At 43.1% G+C, this 19,368-nt stretch overlaps 1 protein-coding gene across 5 annotated transcripts in view; it reads left to right on the forward strand.

The window, feature by feature from the left end:
* Window positions 1-19,368, forward strand: part of USP42 (ubiquitin specific peptidase 42) — a 35,815-nt gene that overhangs the window by 11,547 nt on the left and 4,900 nt on the right. For all 5 annotated transcript variants that reach the window (XR_007472203.1, XR_007472204.1, XM_004268936.3 and 2 more), the window contains exons 4-15: window positions 4,351-4,461; window positions 6,118-6,220; window positions 7,143-7,210; window positions 7,891-7,961; window positions 8,903-8,985; window positions 11,239-11,350; window positions 12,283-12,423; window positions 12,610-12,710; window positions 13,817-13,970; window positions 14,875-15,591; window positions 15,710-15,804; window positions 17,513-18,970. Coding sequence is in view for 3 of the 5 variants with exons in the window: in XM_004268936.3 (XP_004268984.1) it covers window positions 4,351-4,461; window positions 6,118-6,220; window positions 7,143-7,210; window positions 7,891-7,961; window positions 8,903-8,985; window positions 11,239-11,350; window positions 12,283-12,423; window positions 12,610-12,710; window positions 13,817-13,970; window positions 14,875-15,591; window positions 15,710-15,804; window positions 17,513-18,970 (3,214 nt within the window). In the remaining 2 variants the exon portion in view is untranslated. The remainder of the gene's footprint in view (window positions 1-4,350; window positions 4,462-6,117; window positions 6,221-7,142; window positions 7,211-7,890; window positions 7,962-8,902; window positions 8,986-11,238; window positions 11,351-12,282; window positions 12,424-12,609; window positions 12,711-13,816; window positions 13,971-14,874; window positions 15,592-15,709; window positions 15,805-17,512; window positions 18,971-19,368) is intronic.

A 19,368-nucleotide genomic window follows, 5' to 3' on the forward strand; every position in this document is an offset into this window, starting at 1 on the left:
TGAGAGTATTGATATGATTGGTTTTACATTTACCATCTTGCTATTTGTTTTCTAATTGTCCTGTATTCTTTGTTCCCTTTTTCATCGTTTTCTGCTTTCTTTTGGAATGAGTAATTTTATATTTCCTCTCCTTTATTGGCATATTTTCTCTAACTTTGTTTTCTCTTTTTAGTGGTTGCTTTAGGGTTTAGGATACATTTTTAACTTACCATAGCTTGCATTGAGATACTATTACATTTCTTGTGTAGTATAAGGACTTTATGACAGTATACTTTCATGGTCTCTCTCTAGGCATTTGTGCTATTGTTGTCACACGTTTTATTTTTACTTAATTTGTATCCACATAATATATTGTATTATTTTGCTTTAAATAAAATTTAAAAGTTTTAAGTAGTTTGTTAAGGTTTCTTTACCAGTCTTTTATATTTACTTACTCTTTTATCATTTCCACTGCTTTTAATTCCTTTGTGTAGATCCAGACATCCATCTGGTATTTTTTCATATGCCTGGAGGAATTCCCTTAACTTTTCTTGCTGGTGACAAACTGTTTTTTTTGTTTGTTTGGTTGGTTGGTTTTCTTAATAAATTTATTTATTTATTTATTTTTGGCTGCGTTGGGTCTTCATTGCTGGGTGCGGGCTTTAGTTGCGGCGAGCAGGGGCTACTCTTCCTTGTGGTGCACGGGCTTCTCATTGTGATGGCCTCTCTTGTTACGGAGCATGGGCTCTAGGTGCGTGGGCTTCAGTAGTTGTGGCACACAGGCTCAGTAGTTGTGGCTCATGGGCTCTAGAGCGCAGGCTCAGTAGTTGTGGCGCCTGGGCTTAGTTGCTCCACGGCATGTGGGATCTTCCTGTACCAGGGGTCGAACCCGTGTCCCCTGCATTGGCAGGTGGATTCTTAAACACTGCGCCACCAGGGAAGCCCCCAAACTCTGTTTTTTGGGTTTTGTTTTATTTATTTGTTTGTTTTTTATTCTTGGTCTGAAATATTTTTATTTTGCCTTTTTTTGAAGCTAAACTTTATTTTGAGGTAATTTTAGATTTACTTGCAGTTGTAAGAAATCACACAGAGGCCTCCTATGTACCCTTACCCAGTTTCCCCCAGTGGTGACACTGTAGTTCAGTCTCACAGCCAGGATATTGATATCGATACAGTCAAGGTACAGAACATTTCCATCACTAAGGATCATGTTTCCCTTTTATAGCCAAGCCCACTTCCCTCGTGTCCCCACCTCCTCCTTAATCCCTGGCAACTACTAGTTATCACTTCTATTATTTTGTCATTTCAAGAATGTTACATATGTTGAATTGTATAGTAGGGATTGGCTTTTTCACTCCACATAAGTCTCTGGATATTCATTCACTTTGTTGTGTATATTAATAATTTGTTCCTTTTTATTGCTGACTAGTATTCCATGGTATGGATGGACCACAATTTGTTTAACCGCTCACCCATTAAAGGACATCTGGGTTGTTTCCAGTTTCTGGATATTATGAATAGAGCTGCTGTAAACATTAGTGTGTAGAGCATATGTGTGAACACAAGTCTTTATTTCTCTGGAATAAATGCCCAGAACTACAGTTGCTGGGTCATAAGGTAGTTGCGTGTTTAGTTTGGTAAGAAATTGCCAGGTAGTTTTCCAGAGTGGCTGACCAGTTTACGTTCCCACCAGCAGTGTATTGCGCTCCAGTGGCTCTGCATTGTTGCCAGCATTTGGTGTTTCACTATTTTTCATTTTAGCCATACGGTAATGATGAGTATAATGATATCTCATTGTAGTTTTAATTTGCATTTCCCTAATGCCTAAAGGTCTTGAACTTCTCTCCACGTGTTTATTTACCATCTGTATATATCCCCTTTGGAAAATATCTCTTTGTGTCTTTTGTTCATTTTCTATTGTGTTCTTTGTTTTTATATTGTTGTTTTGTTCTTTATATATTCTAGATATTAGGTCTTTTTCGGATGTATATTTCCAACATTTCCTGCCAGTTTGAAGCTTGTCTTTTCATCCCCTTAACAGGGTCTTTCACAGAGCAAAAGTTTTAAATTTTGGTGAAGTCCAATTTTTCCTTTTATGGATTGTGCTTTTGCTGTCAAGTATAAGATCTCTTTGCATAGCCTTTGATCCTAAAGATTTTCTCCGATTTTTTTTCCTACAAGTTCTATAGTTTTACATTTAGGTATGTGATCCATTTTACGTTAATTTTTGTATAGCATGAGGTTTAGTTTTTCTGTCTGTGGATGTCCAGTTGCTCTAGCACCATATGTTTAAAAGGCTATCTTTCCTTCATTAATTGCTTTTGCACTTTTGTAAAAAAATCACTTGGGTGTATTTGTGTGGGTCTATCTCTGGGTCCCCTATTCTGTTCTGTTAAGGTATGTATCTGTCCCACAACACGGTTGGTCTTTGTTATTGTAGCTATGTAATAAATCTTGATATCAGGTAGAGTGAGTCCATCCACTTATTCTTTTTCCAAATTGTTTTTTTCTATTCTGGTTCCCTTGTCTTTCCATATAAATTACAGAATAATCTTGTCTATATGTACAAAAAAATCTTGTTGGGATTTTGATAGAAATTTTGTTAAACCTGTATCTCAGTTTGGGGAGAATTAACGTCTCTACTATGCTGACATTTCCAGTCTGTGGATGTGGTGTGTCTCTCCATTTACTTAGATCTTCTTTACTTTGTTTCATCAGTGTTGTGTAGTTAATCAGCATGTTTTGTTTTGTTAGATCTACACCTAATCCTTTTATTTTTTGAGGAATTATAAGCATCATTATATTTTTAATTTTGGTGTTCACATTTTTATTGCTGGTATATAAAAATACATTTGATTTTTGTATATTGACCTTACTGACTTCACTTAATATTTCTAGGCTTTTTTTTTTCTTTTGGGAGTCCTTGTATTTTTCTATGTAGAGAATCATGTCATATGCAGATAGGGACATTTTTACTTACTCCTTACTGATCTGTGTCCTTTATTCCCTTTTCTTGCCTTATTTCACTGGCTAGAACTTCCAGCAATATGTTGAATAAGAGTGCTCAGAGCTGACGTCCTTGCCTCATTTCTGATCTTAGGGGAAAAGCATTCAGTTTCATGTTAGCTGTAGGTTTTTCCTTTTTATCAAGTCAAGGAAGTTCCCCTCTATTTCTTTTTTTTTTTTCCTCTTCTATTTCTGTTTTACTGATTCCCGCTTTTTATCTTGAATGAGTGTTGATTTTTGTCAATAGCTTTTTCTGTGTCAAATTGATATGATCATGTGAATTTCTTCTTCAGCTTATTAATATAGTGGATTACACTGGTAGATTTTCCAGTACTGAGTCATCTTTGTATCTCTGGAATAAACTCCGTTTGGTCATGATGTTTATTTTTATATTTTGCTGAATTTTTGTTAAGGATTTTTACATGTGTTCATGAGATATGTCGCTCTTTAATCTTCTGTTTTTGTACCACCTTTGTGTGGTTTTGGTATCAGCGTAATACTAGCTTTATAAAATGAATTTGGGATATGTTAACTCCTGTTTTTCGGAAGAGATTGTGTAGAATTGATGTAAATTCTTATTTAGTGTAGAATCCATCAGGGAAACTATCTTGGCCTGGAGATTTCTATTCTGGGAGTTTTAAAATTGCAAATTTAATTTCCTTAATAAGTATAGCGCTATTGCAATTATTTTATATTGGGTGGGTTGTGGTAGTTCACTTCTTTTGAGGAATTGGTCCATTTTTCCAAAGTTGTCAAATTTATGTGTGTGAAGTTATTTATAGTATTCCCTTGTTATCCTTTTGATGTCTGCAGGGTTGATATCCTTGTTTTTGCTTCTGATATTGGTATTACTGTAAATTTCCCTTGCAACACTGCTTTAGCTGTGTCCCAAAACTTTTTTTTTAATTAATTAATTAATGTATTTATTTATGGCTGCGTTGGTTCTTCGTTGCTGCGCACGGGCTTTCTCTAGTTGTGGTGAGTGGGGGCTACTCTTTGTTGTGGTGTGCGGACTTCTCATTGCAGTGGCTTGTGTTTTTCGCAGATCACAGGCTCTAGGCACGCGGGCTTCAGTAGTTGTAGCATGCGGGCTCAGTAGTTGTGGCTCGTGGGCTCTAGAGCGCAAGCTCAGTAGTTGTGGCGCACAGGCTTAGTTGCTCCGCAGCATGTGGGATCTTCCCGGACCAGGGCTCAAACCCAGGCCCCCTGTATTGGGAGTGTGGAGTCTTAACCACTGCGCCACCAGGGAAGTCCTGTAACTGTTATTCTTATTTCAGGAGTGTGCCCGTTATTTATAATACCCCTTGATGTATATATAGAGTCATATTTTGCTAATTTGGAGGATTATCATCTGTTATCTTTCAGGTCATGCAGAAGGATTTTGTATGATGTGTACAATGCAGGCTCATATCACACAAGTGCTGAACCATCCTGGGGATGTTATTAAACCGATGTTTGTCATTAATGAGATGCGGCGTAAGTATCCTCTATAGTAGTTTATATTAGTATTTGTTAGCTAATTGGTCTTAATGGTCTAACTGGTAGATGATGAGCTCCTTGTGTATTACAACAAACAGCTTATTGTATATGTATATGTCTTTAATGAATAACAGGTTTTTAGTAAACTATTTACTATATAAACACATTTTGAAACCTAAAGTAAAAGATGACAATATAGTAAAGAAGGTGGTATTCAGTTTAATATATAAACACATTAAAAATTTTTAAAAACTCAATTTATTAATAAAATCATTGATAAGTTTTACAGTGTTTTTCTCAGATATTTGGATTTCTATGCTAATACTAACTAATATTGTCCCGCAGGTTTCTTTAGTTTTCAGTTAGTTTTAATTCAATGAATGAGTAGTACACTATACATAGTGATGGGAATTATCAAAATAAAGTTAATTATACTTTTAAAGAAAATTTTATACTCATAACTTAGCAAATTTGTGGATAAATTTCACTTTTTCTATACAAATTTTAAATGACTTTAAAATTTCCTCTTGAATTGTAATGATCCTGATAGGTCACATGAAATATTTTTATGCACTTTCTGTATGTTTTTTGCAGTAAGCTTTTACATCATCTTAATTAACTGAGTTGGAATAAAAAATGCTTGCGAATAAAACAAAAACCTAACTCTTACTCTGCTGTCTAGCTGGGTAATTATAGGGGTGGATAATTACACAGTGACAATTTATAATCTTTTTGCCTAAAAAGCTGCTGAAGATAAAGAGGTGTTATATTGGCCCTTGGTACTATTAACAGGCCAGAGTAGACAATGCAAAAATTTTTTAAACATTATAGGATCCCGGCAGAATTTTAGCCAGGGGTGATTTTGTTTGTTTAATTACGTGTATATATTACACACACACACACACACACACATACACATACGGCAGGCATGTCTAATATTTTTAAACTTAGTCTTTAAGAGAATGTCATTGTGTGTATATACATACATCCATGAACATACACCGCCTGCTAACTCCAAACATATATGGTTGAATAATGAAATTGTCATTTTTGTAGGTCAGAACTGGTAGAATATTGGCAATTTCATATGATTCAAGTTAATATATATTTATATATATTCATACACATTAAAATTCTATGTATATTGTTTATACTTTTGTGTTGTTTTTCATTATTATGTAATTTTGTCTTGCGGCTGTTTAGTCAATTAGAAATAGGACCAAGGTGATACTCAGTGGAGAATATAGTGTGTTCTCTAGGTTATTGGGATAGAATTTAGATAGGTTCACACATTTATGTTTTACATGGATTCTCTCAGGGAGATCTAGGGCCAGATTTAAGATGTGTGCACTGACATAACATTTGGGACAAATTTTTGAAACAGTACAGCCAAAGTTGAATTTATTCAGGTATCATTTTATTGCTGAAGACATAGAGTCTCTGGGCTCTCAGCAACTCTAGCCCATGTGGACTTTTAATGGTCTAAAGGGCCTGTCCTAGCTGTTCTCAGGGGAGCTTATTAATGCTGTTTCCTCATAAAATAATTATCGGGTATTTTCTAACCAACGTATTGACATAAGATGTAACTTTTAGGGGAGTACAGCCCCGCATGTCACGTGATGATAAAGCTGTGTCTTTACTCGAACTTTATAGGCATAGCTAGGCACTTCCGCTTTGGAAGCCAAGAAGATGCCCATGAATTCCTTCAGCACACTGTTGATGCTATGCAAAAAGCATGCTTGAATGGCAGCAACAAGTGAGTACACACAGCATCCGTCAACCCCCATTCCCACCCCCCGCCTACCTCGCTGGCTCACCAGAACTCAGTCTAGCCTTTTACGATGGGTGTGCAGAGCTCTCTTTCGGCCTCAACTTTTGACTTGGCGCTGCCTCTTCCTCCAGTGATTGGCATTATTTTCAAATGGTTGAAATTTTAAAAGGTGTGCTTACTATAATAATTTGGATTTAATTACAGATGTCAGGACATGAATATTGGTCTTGACATGATTTAATTTCTGGGTATCATCATCCCTCTGCAGGTCAAAACTAACCACTTCTCCTTTCTTGTGCCAACGTTTTCTGAGTTGATCTCTAGACTTTAAAATCTGTATTTGTTCCCTGTGTCTTTCTCATTCTGGTCACTTACCAGTTTCTGCAGTTTCTTCTTTAAAATCTAAATGTGGGCTCAAGAGGAAGATTGGAGAAACAATTAGATAACAAGTCCTAACCCACTTGTATTGCCTCAACACACCCAGCAAGTCTCCCATTCCCTTCCCACTGCCATCAGCACTGCCTCGCCCAGGCTATCCTTGTCAGTATGACAGTAGCTGCAGAACAGGGGAGAATGCTCTGTGTTCCCTGCCTTCGCCGGCAAGTCCTCACACTCGGTGTCACAGTCCTGCTTTAGGGTGACTTCCTCTTACTACTTGCTTCAGGGCCAGATTCCTGACTTAATTTTGAAGTCCCTTCTTAATACCAGGCTACCTCTTTTCCTGCCTCACCCCAAACCCTCACTGTGTTCTGATGAGGCAAGGCTATTCTCTGGCTGTCACACATACTGTGCAGCTCTGCTGTTTGAATTCTCGTTCTTTTATAGATGTACATGCTTTTAAAATCTGGTTATAGCCTCTGTCGTTCTTGTAGAACTCTTCTCTCATTTTACTGTTTGACTTTTTCAGATTAGACAGACACACCCAGGCTACCACACTCGTTTGCCAGATATTTGGAGGATACCTAAGATCTAGAGGTAAACTTCTGTTTAAAGGTTGATAAGTGTGATACAGTATGTGGTTTAAAAAATGCAAAGGATAGGAAAGGGTTAATAATGGAAAGTGTATCTCCCTTCCGGCCCAGACTCCCATCCCCCATCCTCAGAGGCAGCCCCTGTCCCATTCCAGTAGTTTCCTGTGCATGAGCAGACTGGCTTCTTTTCACATTGGAAACCTTTTTACATTTCAGCACATATAGGTCTAACAGAGTCTTTCACAGTTGCAGTAGTATTCCATTTATTTTAGTTCCCTATCAGGGAATTTTTAGATTGTTTCTAATTTTTGTTGTTGTTGTTACCATCAGTGCTTCATTGAACATCCCTGTATACACATGCCTTTATGTCCATGTAAAAGTGTATATACACAGGATAATTTTTTAGAATCTCCTTATCAAAGGGTGTGTTTATTTTGAACTTTGACTCTGCCGTGTCACTCTTCCAAGAGCCTATGCCAGTTTCCACTCCAGCCAGCGGTGAGTGTGCATCACATTAGTGCCTCTCACTGTGTAGTGGTAAAATGGTTTGCCCAATGTGATAGAGAAAAAAGTACCTTGTGTGTTTCATTTTGTGATAGTATTTATATGTTCTGTCATTTCAGTAGTTGGTATTGCCATGCTGATTATACTTGGCTTATCCTTTGCATTTTCTTTTTATTTCAGTCAAATGTTTAAATTGCAAAGGTGTGTCAGATACTTTTGATCCATATCTCGACATAACATTGGAAATAAAGGTAAGTTTGATAGTTGTTGTGGTGGTGAAGTTAAAAAAAGTCAGTCATACTTTATGTATGTATAGTTCACTTATAATTTAGACTACACTTGTTAGAGAATATAAATTGAAAATTTTAATAGGCTAGGACTTTATTTAGAGGAGATTATTTAAGCTTTGTATTAGGCATCATAAAAAACTTAAAACGTTTAATAATTTTATCACCCTTTGACTTTTCACTTAATCTTAATAAAACCAGATTCTGATGCCTATATTAGCCAAATTTAGGTGGTGGTTATTCTGTAGGTGCTGTTTTGCTTCTTGCATTTTCTAAACTCCTATTTTTTGTTGTCTTAAGCTTTTTTTTTTTTTTTTTTTAAACATCTTTATTGGGGTATAATTGCTTTACAATGGTGTGTTGTCTTAAGCTTTTGTTTTTCTGATTACAAGTGTAATACACGCTAGTGACAAAAATGAGAAACATTGCAGAGACGTGTGAGATCCTATCCCTCAGAATGTACTCTTGTTAACAGCTTGATATAAACTGCTTGCAGAGTATTTGTTTACTGTTTATAAAAATGGGTGCATACCTTCAGTCTGTCTGGCCACTTCCTGTCTTCACTGCATTTTGCTTGGGCTTCTGTGTGTTGTGCTTCAGCCGATTTACATGCCTGACTCCTTGCTGGTAGATACTTCATTCGTTTCCAGCTTTACACTATTTTAAATAATGCTGCAGCAAGCAAGCTCTTCACATATTTTTGCTGACTTTAATCTGCTCTTTTTTTTAATGGGAGGGGAAATAGCTTGGTGTGTACATGTATTAATATAAAACTGAACGTCATAATGAAAGATTTTCTTTTTACATAAAAATTCACGTTTGCTTTTATACTTTCGAGTCATCTCTTTTCTTTTTCCTAACAAGCGGCAATGAGTGGTAATGTGGTGTTGGTGCTCTGTCCCCAGGCTGCTCAGAGCGTTAATAAGGCATTGGAGCAGTTTGTGAAGCCGGAACAGCTCGATGGAGAAAACTCGTACAAGTGCAGCAAGTATGACGGGTGACGCTGGAGGCCGCATGGGGGGCGGGGAGGCTTGGTTTGAAAGCGTTCGGTGTGTCTGCGTAACCCAGGGCTAGATTCCCGTTACCGTCTGGGAAGACCCTGGGTCTCTCTTTCCCAAGGGCCAGGGCACTCTGTGTCTCAGTGTTTACACTCTGCAGAGAAGTGCACTGAAGAATGGGAGATGGGGCCTCGCTCCTGGGGAGGTGGGTGGGAATGGAGAGGTAAGGTCAGTGCTGCCGCGTGTGAAGCTTGGCTGCGGCAGTGTGTGTGTCGAGCAGCATCTACATGGACTCCCCTGTGTGAAAGGGTTGGGGTGGATGGGGAGTCACTTTCTCCCAGAGCAGTTCAGGGTCTCTCTTAACTGCTGGCTGTCTCCCAGGATTTGGGGCAGTATCTGCTAGAAACCTCGAATTTAAGTTATTCTTTAATGTTTCCCCAGCAAGTCAAGAGAGCCTATTTTTTTAAAGGGGGGCAGTGTCTTTTTCTTTCTTTCTTTCTTTCTTCCTTCCTTCCTTCCCTTTCCTTTCTTCCTTTCCTTTCTTTCTTTCTTTCTTTCTTTCTTCCTCCTTCCTTCCTTCCTTTCTCTTTCTTTCCTTCCTTCCTTCCTTTTCTTTCCTTCCTTCCTTCTTTCTTTCCTTCTTTCTTTCTTTCCTCCCTTTCCTTCTTTCTTTCTTTAAAGATTTATTCATTATTTATTTATTTAATTTATTTTTCGCTGTGTTGGGTCTTAGTTGCGGCATGCAGGATCTTTCATTGCAGCTCACAGGCTTCTCTCTAGTTGTGGCATGTGGGTTTTCTCTAGCTGTGGCACACAGGCTCCAGGGCACGTGGGCTCCATAGTTGTGGCATGCAGGTTCCAGAGTGTATGAACTCTGTAGTTTGCGGCACGCGGGCTTTCTAGTTGAGGCGTGCGAGCTCAGTAGTTGTGGCGCGCGGGCTTAGTTGCCCTGCAGCATGTGGGATCTTAGTTCCCTGGCCAGGGATCGAACCCTTGTGCCCTGCATTGCAAGGCGGATTCTTTACCACTGGACCACCAGGGAAGTCCCAAGAGAGCCTATTTTAAGAAAGCCCTGTTTCATATGTTCTAAGTAGATTTTCATTTTAAGTCAGGTAATACAGGTAAGCGTTGTTATTGAATATAAGCAGACCTCAGGGATATCGCAGGTTTGGTTCCAGACCACCACAATAAAGCAAATCTTACAATAAAGTGAATCACATGAATTTTTTCATTTCCCAGTGCATAGAAAAGTTATGTCTATGCTATACTGTAGTCTGAGTGTGTAATAACATTATGTCTAAAAAACAATGTACAGACCTTCACTTAAAAATACTTACTGTTAAAAAATGCCAAAATAACTAGAATAGTAACATCAAAGATCACTGATCGGGCTTCCCTGGTGGCGCAGTGGTTGGGAGTCCGCCTGCCGGTGCAGGGGACGCGGGTTCGTGCCCCGGTCCGGGAAGATCCCACATGCCGCGGAGTGGCTGGGCCCGTGAGCCATGGCCGCTGAGCCTGTGCGTCCGGAGCCTGTGCTCCGCAACGGGAGAGGCCACAACAGTGAGAGGCCCGCGTACCGCAAAAAAAAAAAAAAAAAGTCACTGATCACAGGTCACCATAACAAATATAATAATAATGAAAAAGCTTGAAATATTGCAAGAATTACCGAAATGTGACACAGAGACACGAAGTAAGCAAATGCTTTTGGAAAAACGATGCCAGTAGACTTGCTCCATGCAGGGTTGCCACAGACCTTCAGTTTGTGAAAAATGGAATATCTGCAGAGGGTAATAACATGAGGTGTGCCTGGGTTCATTTTGTTGGGGGAGACGGCTCCCTTTCCTCCCACGACCATAGAGATTTCTCCTTTGTTTTAAACTTCATGGACATTTCTAGTCTTTACTTTCTTCCTTTTGTATCTGGGCTTAGTTTTCACAGTATTATACCAGCCAGTTTTTCAGTTTGTTTTCCATTGAGAGAAACTTATATTAATCTAATTTTTAAAATACCAGTGACCTGTCATACCTGACATTTCAGAACTGTCCTTTTTCTTTCATGCTAATTAAGCAGTTTCCCCCATACTTTAAATTTTAATATTTTCACTGTTGTTTGAAAAGGGTGGTATTTCTCATCTCATAGCCTTCTTTTGGAAACTTAATTTAGAATGTTTCAGAGGAATAACAAGGGAAAGATTAAAAAAAAAACATATTAATCTTAAACATCTGTTTCTGTTTTTTTCCAAGGTGTAAAAATATGGTTCCAGCTTCGAAGAGGTTCACTATACACAGATCTTCTAATGTTCTCACACTTTCTCTGAAACGTTTTGCAAATTTTACTGGTGGAAAAATTGCTAAGGTATGTAGATAATATTATTATTATTTTTTTTTTTTTAACATCTTTATTGGGGTATAATTGCTTTACAATGGTGTGTTAGTTTCTCCTTTATAACAAAGTGAATCAGTTATACATATACATATGTTCCCATATCTCTTCCCTTGTAGATAATATTATTAATAACAGTTTATGTTTAGCCTTTCAGGGCTTAAGTGTCAGTAACTAAATTGAACCGTTTTATTATCTGATTTTCTAAGTTCTTCCAGCACTTGGTAGTAGAAAAAAAAAGTCGAAGAATTGAGCTAGTAGTTTGGTATGTGTGTTTATGAGCGTATGTGTTTTTTTCTGTATCCTTTAGCTGGCTAGACTTTCTGAAGATAAATTGATGATTATTATCTTCATTTGGGCTTCACAGTCAGTGCAGGTGACGAGTGGCTGCAGGGAGTGAGCTTGTGTCATTTGAATCCAAAGAGGGTTCCCAGTCACATCCTGCCATTCTTTCGTCAGAGCTTATTTTTATTCATTTGTTTTCTGACTGGTAGTATACTGAATTTTCCCATCGTCTTCCCACTTTCTGAAGATTGAAAGTGGTCAGAAATCTAGTAACATGCAAAAGAAATCTGTTCCCGAACTGTTAAAAATAAAAATAAGACTGTCTGGACGCTCAAATCCAGGTTGTGATTGTTACTGTCTCCTTCGATGGACTTGGAGAATTCACTTACTGTGGATCCTTACTTGTTTAAAGGAAATAAAGAATACAGTGGGATTGCATTAAACACACTGAGGTTCAGGTGTGCTCCAGGTTGATTCTGTCTTTTGAAACGAGGTTCAGTGTGCTGGTTTTCTGCCAGAACGCAGGGCACAGTGCTCTGGGGTCTCCTGTGCCCGTGCACATGGGATGACCTGCACTTTCAGAAATGACGTTCCTTTTTCCTCTTTCCATTCCTGTGTAGGATGTGAAATACCCTGAGTATCTTGATATTCGACCGTATATGTCTCAGCCGAACGGAGAACCGATCATTTATGATTTGTATGCAGTACTGGTACACACTGGTTTTAATTGCCATGCTGGCCATTACTTCTGCTACATAAAAGTAAGCTCTGTGGATTTTGCTAATAACTGTTTTTACAATACACTGTAAGACAGCCCTGGCATTTTGGGGAGGAAAGGTGGGGCTCTTACAGGTGAAATGTGAAAGCCCATTTTCCTTACGTCTCTGGATTGGTGTTCCCTATTTACCTAATTGTATCTAATATCTCTTTTATTGGCTGTTTTGCAGGCTAGCAATGACCTCTGGTACCAAATGAATGACTCCATCGTATCTATCAGTGATATTAGATCGGTACTCAGTCAACAAGCTTATGTTCTCTTTTATATCAGGTATTGTCAGGAAAGCAAATTTTCATCTTTTCTGTTATGTCATCTCTCTTCCTCTCATCAACATATTTAAGTTCAATATTGTTTGTTTAAACAGCATCTCGATGGTGGGGAGAGTAAGGAAGGTGGTATTCAGTGTGGATCATGAGTTTGCTTTAGCTCCCAGCTCTTTGGCAGGTTAATAAAGAAACGTGCAGAAGAAAGGGAAGGTGGCAGTCTCAGAGGGTGGGCTTCTGCTGCTGCTGGCAAACCGGGTGGGCCAGCGGGCCTGGGAGGCAGTGAGCGGAGGCCTGGAGAAGGGGACTCTTGAGTACCTGGGTGTGGTCACCTCTCAACCACTGAGCACAGGCAGCCAGCCACCTCCCTGGGCCAGGCCTGGGCCAGCACCAGCACCCCTGCTGCTGCTGGATATTCTGACTTGCTAGTTCCATTTCTGGAAATGTTGGGCCTTGGAACAATCTGATGTGTGCTCCAGTGCATTCATTTGTAGTAGCTGGAAATTAAGAACATCATGAAATTTCCATCAATAGCAGAAGATCATATAAATTATAGCATATCCATATGATGAAACAATGCAGCTGTTAAAAGTGATTTTTATAAAGCTTTTTAAAATGATATGAGAGAGTGCTCCACATAAGGAGGAAAAGCAGTTTGAAATTTTACACACTGATACTGAAGAAATCAGTACAGGCTAAAGCCTGGAGGAAAATCCACTAAATCTGAATAGTAGACGCCTCAAAGCAGTGAGGGGAGGCAAAGTGTTTTTGTTTGTTTCTAACTTTTCAGGATATTACAGATTTTTCTACAATGGTATGTATTTATAATTAGAAAAATAGAAATAAAAAAGAAAAATAGCTTTCAAAAAATTAAAAAGTAAAGAACAGTAGCTTTCAGATAGTGGCATCCTCAGAATACACAGTTCACAATACCATTTGCCCAGTGACCTGTTATCTCCCGATCTGAGCACCCGGCGTTGGCCTGGACTTGATGGGGATCCTGCGTGTAGCTCTGCACATCATGTCACCTGTTACCTGAGGGTGGGGTGTACGTGAGTCTCTTTTGGGGAGATGTCCCATATCACCTTGAGCACTGTCACTCTCTGTCCCCAGGTCCCACGATGTGAAAATAGGAGGTGAACTTACTCATTCCGCCCATAGCCCTGGCCAGTCCTCTCCCCAGCCGGTGATCAGCCAGCGGGTTGTCAGCAACACACAGGCAGCATCCGGGTTCATCGGACCACAGCTTCCTTCTCACATGATGAAGGTAACGTTCCACGGGTAGAATGTCATCTTTATGTTCATCTTTCCAGCCCTCTAGTTAACACTGCAGTGGTTGTCATGACCTCATCTACAACTGAATTTCTTGTCCAAAGAGTTTATTCAAGCTGTTGATTATATTTCAAATATACAGAAAATCTCCAAGTATGAACATAATGATCAAGAAGAAAGTCTGGTGTAAGTCTATTTAGACGCTAGAGATTTTAGCTCCCACCTTGGACTTCCGTTCACTTAATGGATTAAATATTTGGGGATTCTTGATCAATGCTGGCCTCCAGGAAAGTGATGCTTTTACAGAAAGAACACTTCAGTCGTATCCGTTTAGCCCTTTCAGGAGTTTGGCATTTTCTCTGTGCCGTCCGGCTGGGTCTGATCACACTCCCTCATGGCTTCTCAGGGGGAATGGAAGGTATGCCTGGTTCGTGTGAAGCTCTGAGTCCTCAGTGGAGGCCTGGCTTTTTGCTTGACGTAGGTGTTGAGATTGTGGACATGTTGGACTTGTTGGAATAGCCTGTATACACCTTGGAATAATCCTTTCACCTGTGCCATAGTGTCATAACAGCCTTCAGTTTGATAGGGAGTCACAGATTCAGTGCCTTAGGGAGCTGGACAGGCAGCAGGTCCTGTCCTGGGCTCTGCCTGAGTGAGACCTCAGGACACGGCCAACTGGAGAGCACATGCCCTGTGTGGAGGGGCCACTGCTGTTGCTTTTTCCAGAAAGGTTTGTGGTGGGCAGGCCCGCAGGAGAGGGGGAGGGCTTTCTAGGTGCGTGAAACTTGTTATTGACAAAAGAAAAAGATAACCGAAGTGGGAGAGGCCCACGGCCTCAGGTTTCTGAGTCTGCGACTGTTTCTGGAGCTCTCACCTGGCTGTGGTCTGCTTGTTTCCAGAACCCACCTCATCTAAACGGGACAGGACCCTTGAAGGAAATGCCGAGCAGCTCCATGGCAAGTCCTAACGGGAATTCCAGTGTCAGTAGGACTGGCCCTGTTAACGCCTCGACATCTGTTCAGGACTGGCCGGTTAACAGGCCCTCAGTTATTCCAGAACATCCCAAGAAACAGAAAATCACGATCAGTATTCACAGCAAGTTACCTGTGCAGAAAATGCAGCCACAGCCTACTCTCCACAGCAGCTCTTCGGAGAGCGCTAACAAGCCCGCCCCCTCCTCTACCATTACGACTTCTACTGCAATACAGTCTACCTCGAGTGCCCCCATGATGCCCGCGTCTAGTAAGGTAACGAAGCAGATCGCCCTGAGGGAGTCCTGCCCTGAGCCTGTGACGAACGGCAGGTCCAAGCTGAGCTCCGGCGTGCTGGTCCCCTACGGCGCCGAGTCGTCCGAAGAGTCCGACGAGGAGGCGAAGGGCCTCGGCAAGGAGAACAGTCTCCGGCCCGCCGAGAGCGCGCGCGCCCCTGGTCCGCTTGCCGAAGATGTCGGGGCCTCTCCGCACGAGCTCCGAGAGCCCGTGGCTCTAAATGGTGCTACCAGTACGGACAGTGACCTGAAAGAAAATAGCCTACCCTCGGGTGCTGCCAGCTGCCACGTCCAGCCTGCCCTACACTCAGAAAACCCCTTTTCTAAGGCAAACAGTCTCCCTGGGAAGGTGAGTGCGCATCGGCCGGGGCTGGGGCGGCCTTTGCTTCCACCCTTGTGTCCGCGGGTCACGTGGCTGGGTTTCAGGTGGCCCCCAGAGTTGAAATCTCTCTGTTTTTTTATGGTAGTTGATGCCTGCTCCTTTGCCACTTCTCCCAGAAGACAAAATCTTAGAGACCTTCAAACTCGGCAGCAAAGGGAAAGGCTCCACAGATGAGATGAGGTAGGATACGGTCCCAAGGCCGTGGGACGCGGGCCGGGGAGTCACAGCAGGGCCTGTGGGTGCGGCCGCTCTGGAAGTCTTTAGGGTGAACCTTTTGGACCCTGGAATGATTTGAATAACGATCTGTTGAACTCATTCATGTTCCTTTTAAGAAAGTAAACACGTACAGGGTCTGTTAGTCCAGCTGACGCCCGCCCCCCCCCGCAGCACCCCTCCTCTCTGGGGCCCCTCCTCTCTGGGGCCCCCCCTCAGCCCCCGGCTGGGCCTCCCGCCGACACCGTCCCACTCAGCCCCCCGTGTGACAGGCACCTGAGGAGGTGTGAAGGGGTGGCGCAGGGCTTCTCGACTGTCCAATAGCGAAGCCTTGGTTTTGCTCCCTTTAGAATTCTGAAATTAAATTCCTAGTTAAGATCGTCTGTCTCCACACTTAAAAAAAAAAGAAGTCAGTGCATTGACCTCAACGTCATGTGATGGGAGTAGAAGGAAGGGTCAGAGGCAGTGGCGTGTCGCCACGCGAACAGCCCGGGAGACGGTGCCACCGCAGGACGCGGGATGGGCCAGCAGCTTGGCGCCACGCACAGGTCGCATCACGCACGTCAGCGCCGTGACGTCCTCCTGGTAGACGACTTCTGGCCAAGCTCTGACCAACCTGAGATCAACACCCTAGTGGTGTCTGTGAAATGGCCAGTAATAGAGCCGGGGTTTTCACCCACGTGAACGTTGGGACATGGGCTGTTCTGTGGGACCGCCTGCCTCACCCCCACCCACTGGTGCTGGTGAGGCTCCCCCATCGTGGGGCTAACCCAAAAATGCACCCCACATTTCAGAAGGGCCCTGCGGGGGGCGTGCTCTCACCAAGAACCACTGTTACGAATGCTCAGAAGAACGAGCAAAGAGCACGCACTCCCAGTCGACCCTGGGCACTTGAACACTCAGTCCCTGGCAGGATAGCTGTCCTCCTTTCTCTGTCCTTGTCCGGCTTAGTTGGTCTTCAAATGTAATGTGTGCGAGAATTGTGACAGGTGATTGTGTAAGCAGTCAGTCCCCAGCTACGCACGTTTCCTAACCTCACGTGCAGCCTTGAACACGTCACTGCCACGCTCTAGATCACACGTGTCTTCTCTCTCCCAGATATTTTCCCGCTGCAGAGCGGGCCCGCTTTAGGGTTTTTCTTGCTTTCTGGCAGCTTTCATTAACTTCGAGACTCCATCAGAAGCAAGGCAGAGTTCTTTTACTACAGAAAGTGTTTCTAAAGCCTCAGTGATTCCTCACAATTTGCAGGTAATTCAGGGAGCTCTTGGCTGTGTCTGGAGGTAGCTACTCTAGCTCCGAGGCTCCAGGAAAATTCAGAGAAAAGGGATCCAGAGGAAAAGTAAGAGCCCCATCGTTACTTGACTTTTCTGATGGTTCGGACTTGGTTATTAAGAAGAATTAGAAGTATATCTGAAAACAGAAGGCGCCTAGAATTGCGGAATTATTATTGCTGAAAAATGGGGTAGGCTTGATACAAATTTTTACATTTTTATTTAATGAGAAAATTTGAAGTTTCCAAAAATGATAAGCCCAGTTTTAGGTTTAAACCAGATGTAGTAAAGCCATAAAATATTTAGTAAATGAACGATTTGAAGTGTTTGTCCCTGTAAGCCAGGAAGCAAACAAGTAAATGGCTGATTTCTTTCTTTCTTTCTTTCTTTCGGTGGGGCTGCAGTACAACTGGGACAGAGGAGAGGCCTCCGCAGGACCCTGAGGCTGAGCTGGAGGCTGGCAGCTCCGCTCCCGATTCCCGTGAGAACCTAGAGCTGGTCATGAGCCTTAGCAGCAAATTCAAGAAGGTTTTGTTGCCCTCAGACGCCAGCATCAAACCTACCAAAGAAGAAGTCTCTGAAAACATTTTGGCAAAACCCGAGGAGGCTTTGCCGAGTATCAACACCTTTTGTAACACCAACAAGGATACCCTCGGGGGTGACCAGCTTCCTAAACCGGGTGACCCAGGGAATTTAACAAACGATCAGAGCAAACCGTCCCAGGACGTGAAAGGGACGTCACCAGAGCGTCCCCAGGACCCGGCGGCAGCAGAAGCCGCGGGGAGGCTGAGCCCGAGCCCCTTGTCAGGTACCGAGGGCGACTGTGAGCCTGAGCCCTTGGGTCACAGCAGTCGGGACAGAGGCACGGATGTGGAGGGTCCCCCTAAAAGCACAGGGGTGTCCGCAGATGGGGTGCCCTCTCCGCAATTAGACAGGATCGCAGAAAACCGTCCAGAGGGGGTCCCCGAGCAAAGTAACGGTGAGAGAGGTGAAGACAGTAAGGCCGGGCAGAAGGTCCAGGAGGCTTGTGCAGTGCAGGAAAAAACCAGCAGCCTCAGAAAGGTTGACCGAGGACATTACCGCAGCCGAAAAGACCGATCGTCCAGCGGCGAGCACGCGCGGGACAGCAAGAGCGGGACGGAGGAGCAGCCTCGCCGGAGGCGACCCCACCATGAGTGGAAGCGGTGCCGGTCCGAGCGGCCCGAGCCCTGCGCCGCGGCCCCGCACGCCCCCTGCCCCGGATCCCTGGCCAGGTCCGGCCACCCGCGCTCCCGGAGCATGGGGGCCCCCGACCAGGAGTGGGGCCGCTACCACCACGCTGAGGCCGAGCACGCCTGGGCCCGGGAGAACTACCCGGACGGGATGCGCTGGGGGCGGTTCAGGTACCACCACGACAGGTACGCCTCGTACCCGGCCCGCGAGCCGTGGGAGTGGAGGCCCCTCCACGGCGAGCGAGAGTACGACCGAGCCGGGCCCTACAGCGGCCGGCCCCACAAGGACCACTACAGAGGCCGGAAGGGCCACGAGCCGGCGGCCAAAGAGAGGGACCGGCACCGCATCAGCAGCCCCGGGGCGGGCCCGGCCCACACGCCCCCTCCACACCCTGCTGACAAGTACGCCCACGACAAGGCTGCACTGGGGGCTGAAGACAGAGGCTGTGACCTCGCCGGTCAGTTTCACGAACACAAAAACATCAAGTCACGAAAACGGAGGTACAGTAGTGTAGGGGATAAAGACAGCCACGTAGAAAAGAAAGCCTGGAGAAGCTTACAAAAGGATCCTTTAGAGGAGCCTAAAGTGAAGAAGCACAAAAAATCAAAGAAAAAGAAATCCAAGGACAAACACCGAGAGCGGAATTCCAGGTGAGGGTGTGTGTGCTTGGCGACAGGTGAAGGGCTGTGTCCTGTGTATGTGACTCTGATTTGTACTTTTTATCCCTGTGGGTTTTGGACTTCCCTGTTTTTATAGATTCCTATAACTTAGCTCTGTGTTAAGCTGGATCTTATTTCATGGTATTTTAAAATGCCCAAAAACCATCTTTTAAGATGATGTTGCCGTTTTCAGTTAGTGCTTTTTAACTTCTAGGAGTAAGTGTGCAGTGTTTGGTAGATAGATAAAACTTGGGATGTTTTGACTTCACAGTGATTGTTAATATATTTATTCACAGATTTAGTTATATTTTCACATCTGCTGATACTTTCTTTACCCTCAGTGACTACTGCCTCGTGGCAGGAAATGGGAGGCCGCCACCCTGTTGAAC

Source organism: Orcinus orca, chromosome 16, assembly GCF_937001465.1.
Source record: "Orcinus orca chromosome 16, mOrcOrc1.1, whole genome shotgun sequence".
NCBI classification, from domain to species: Eukaryota; Metazoa; Chordata; class Mammalia; order Artiodactyla; family Delphinidae; genus Orcinus; species Orcinus orca.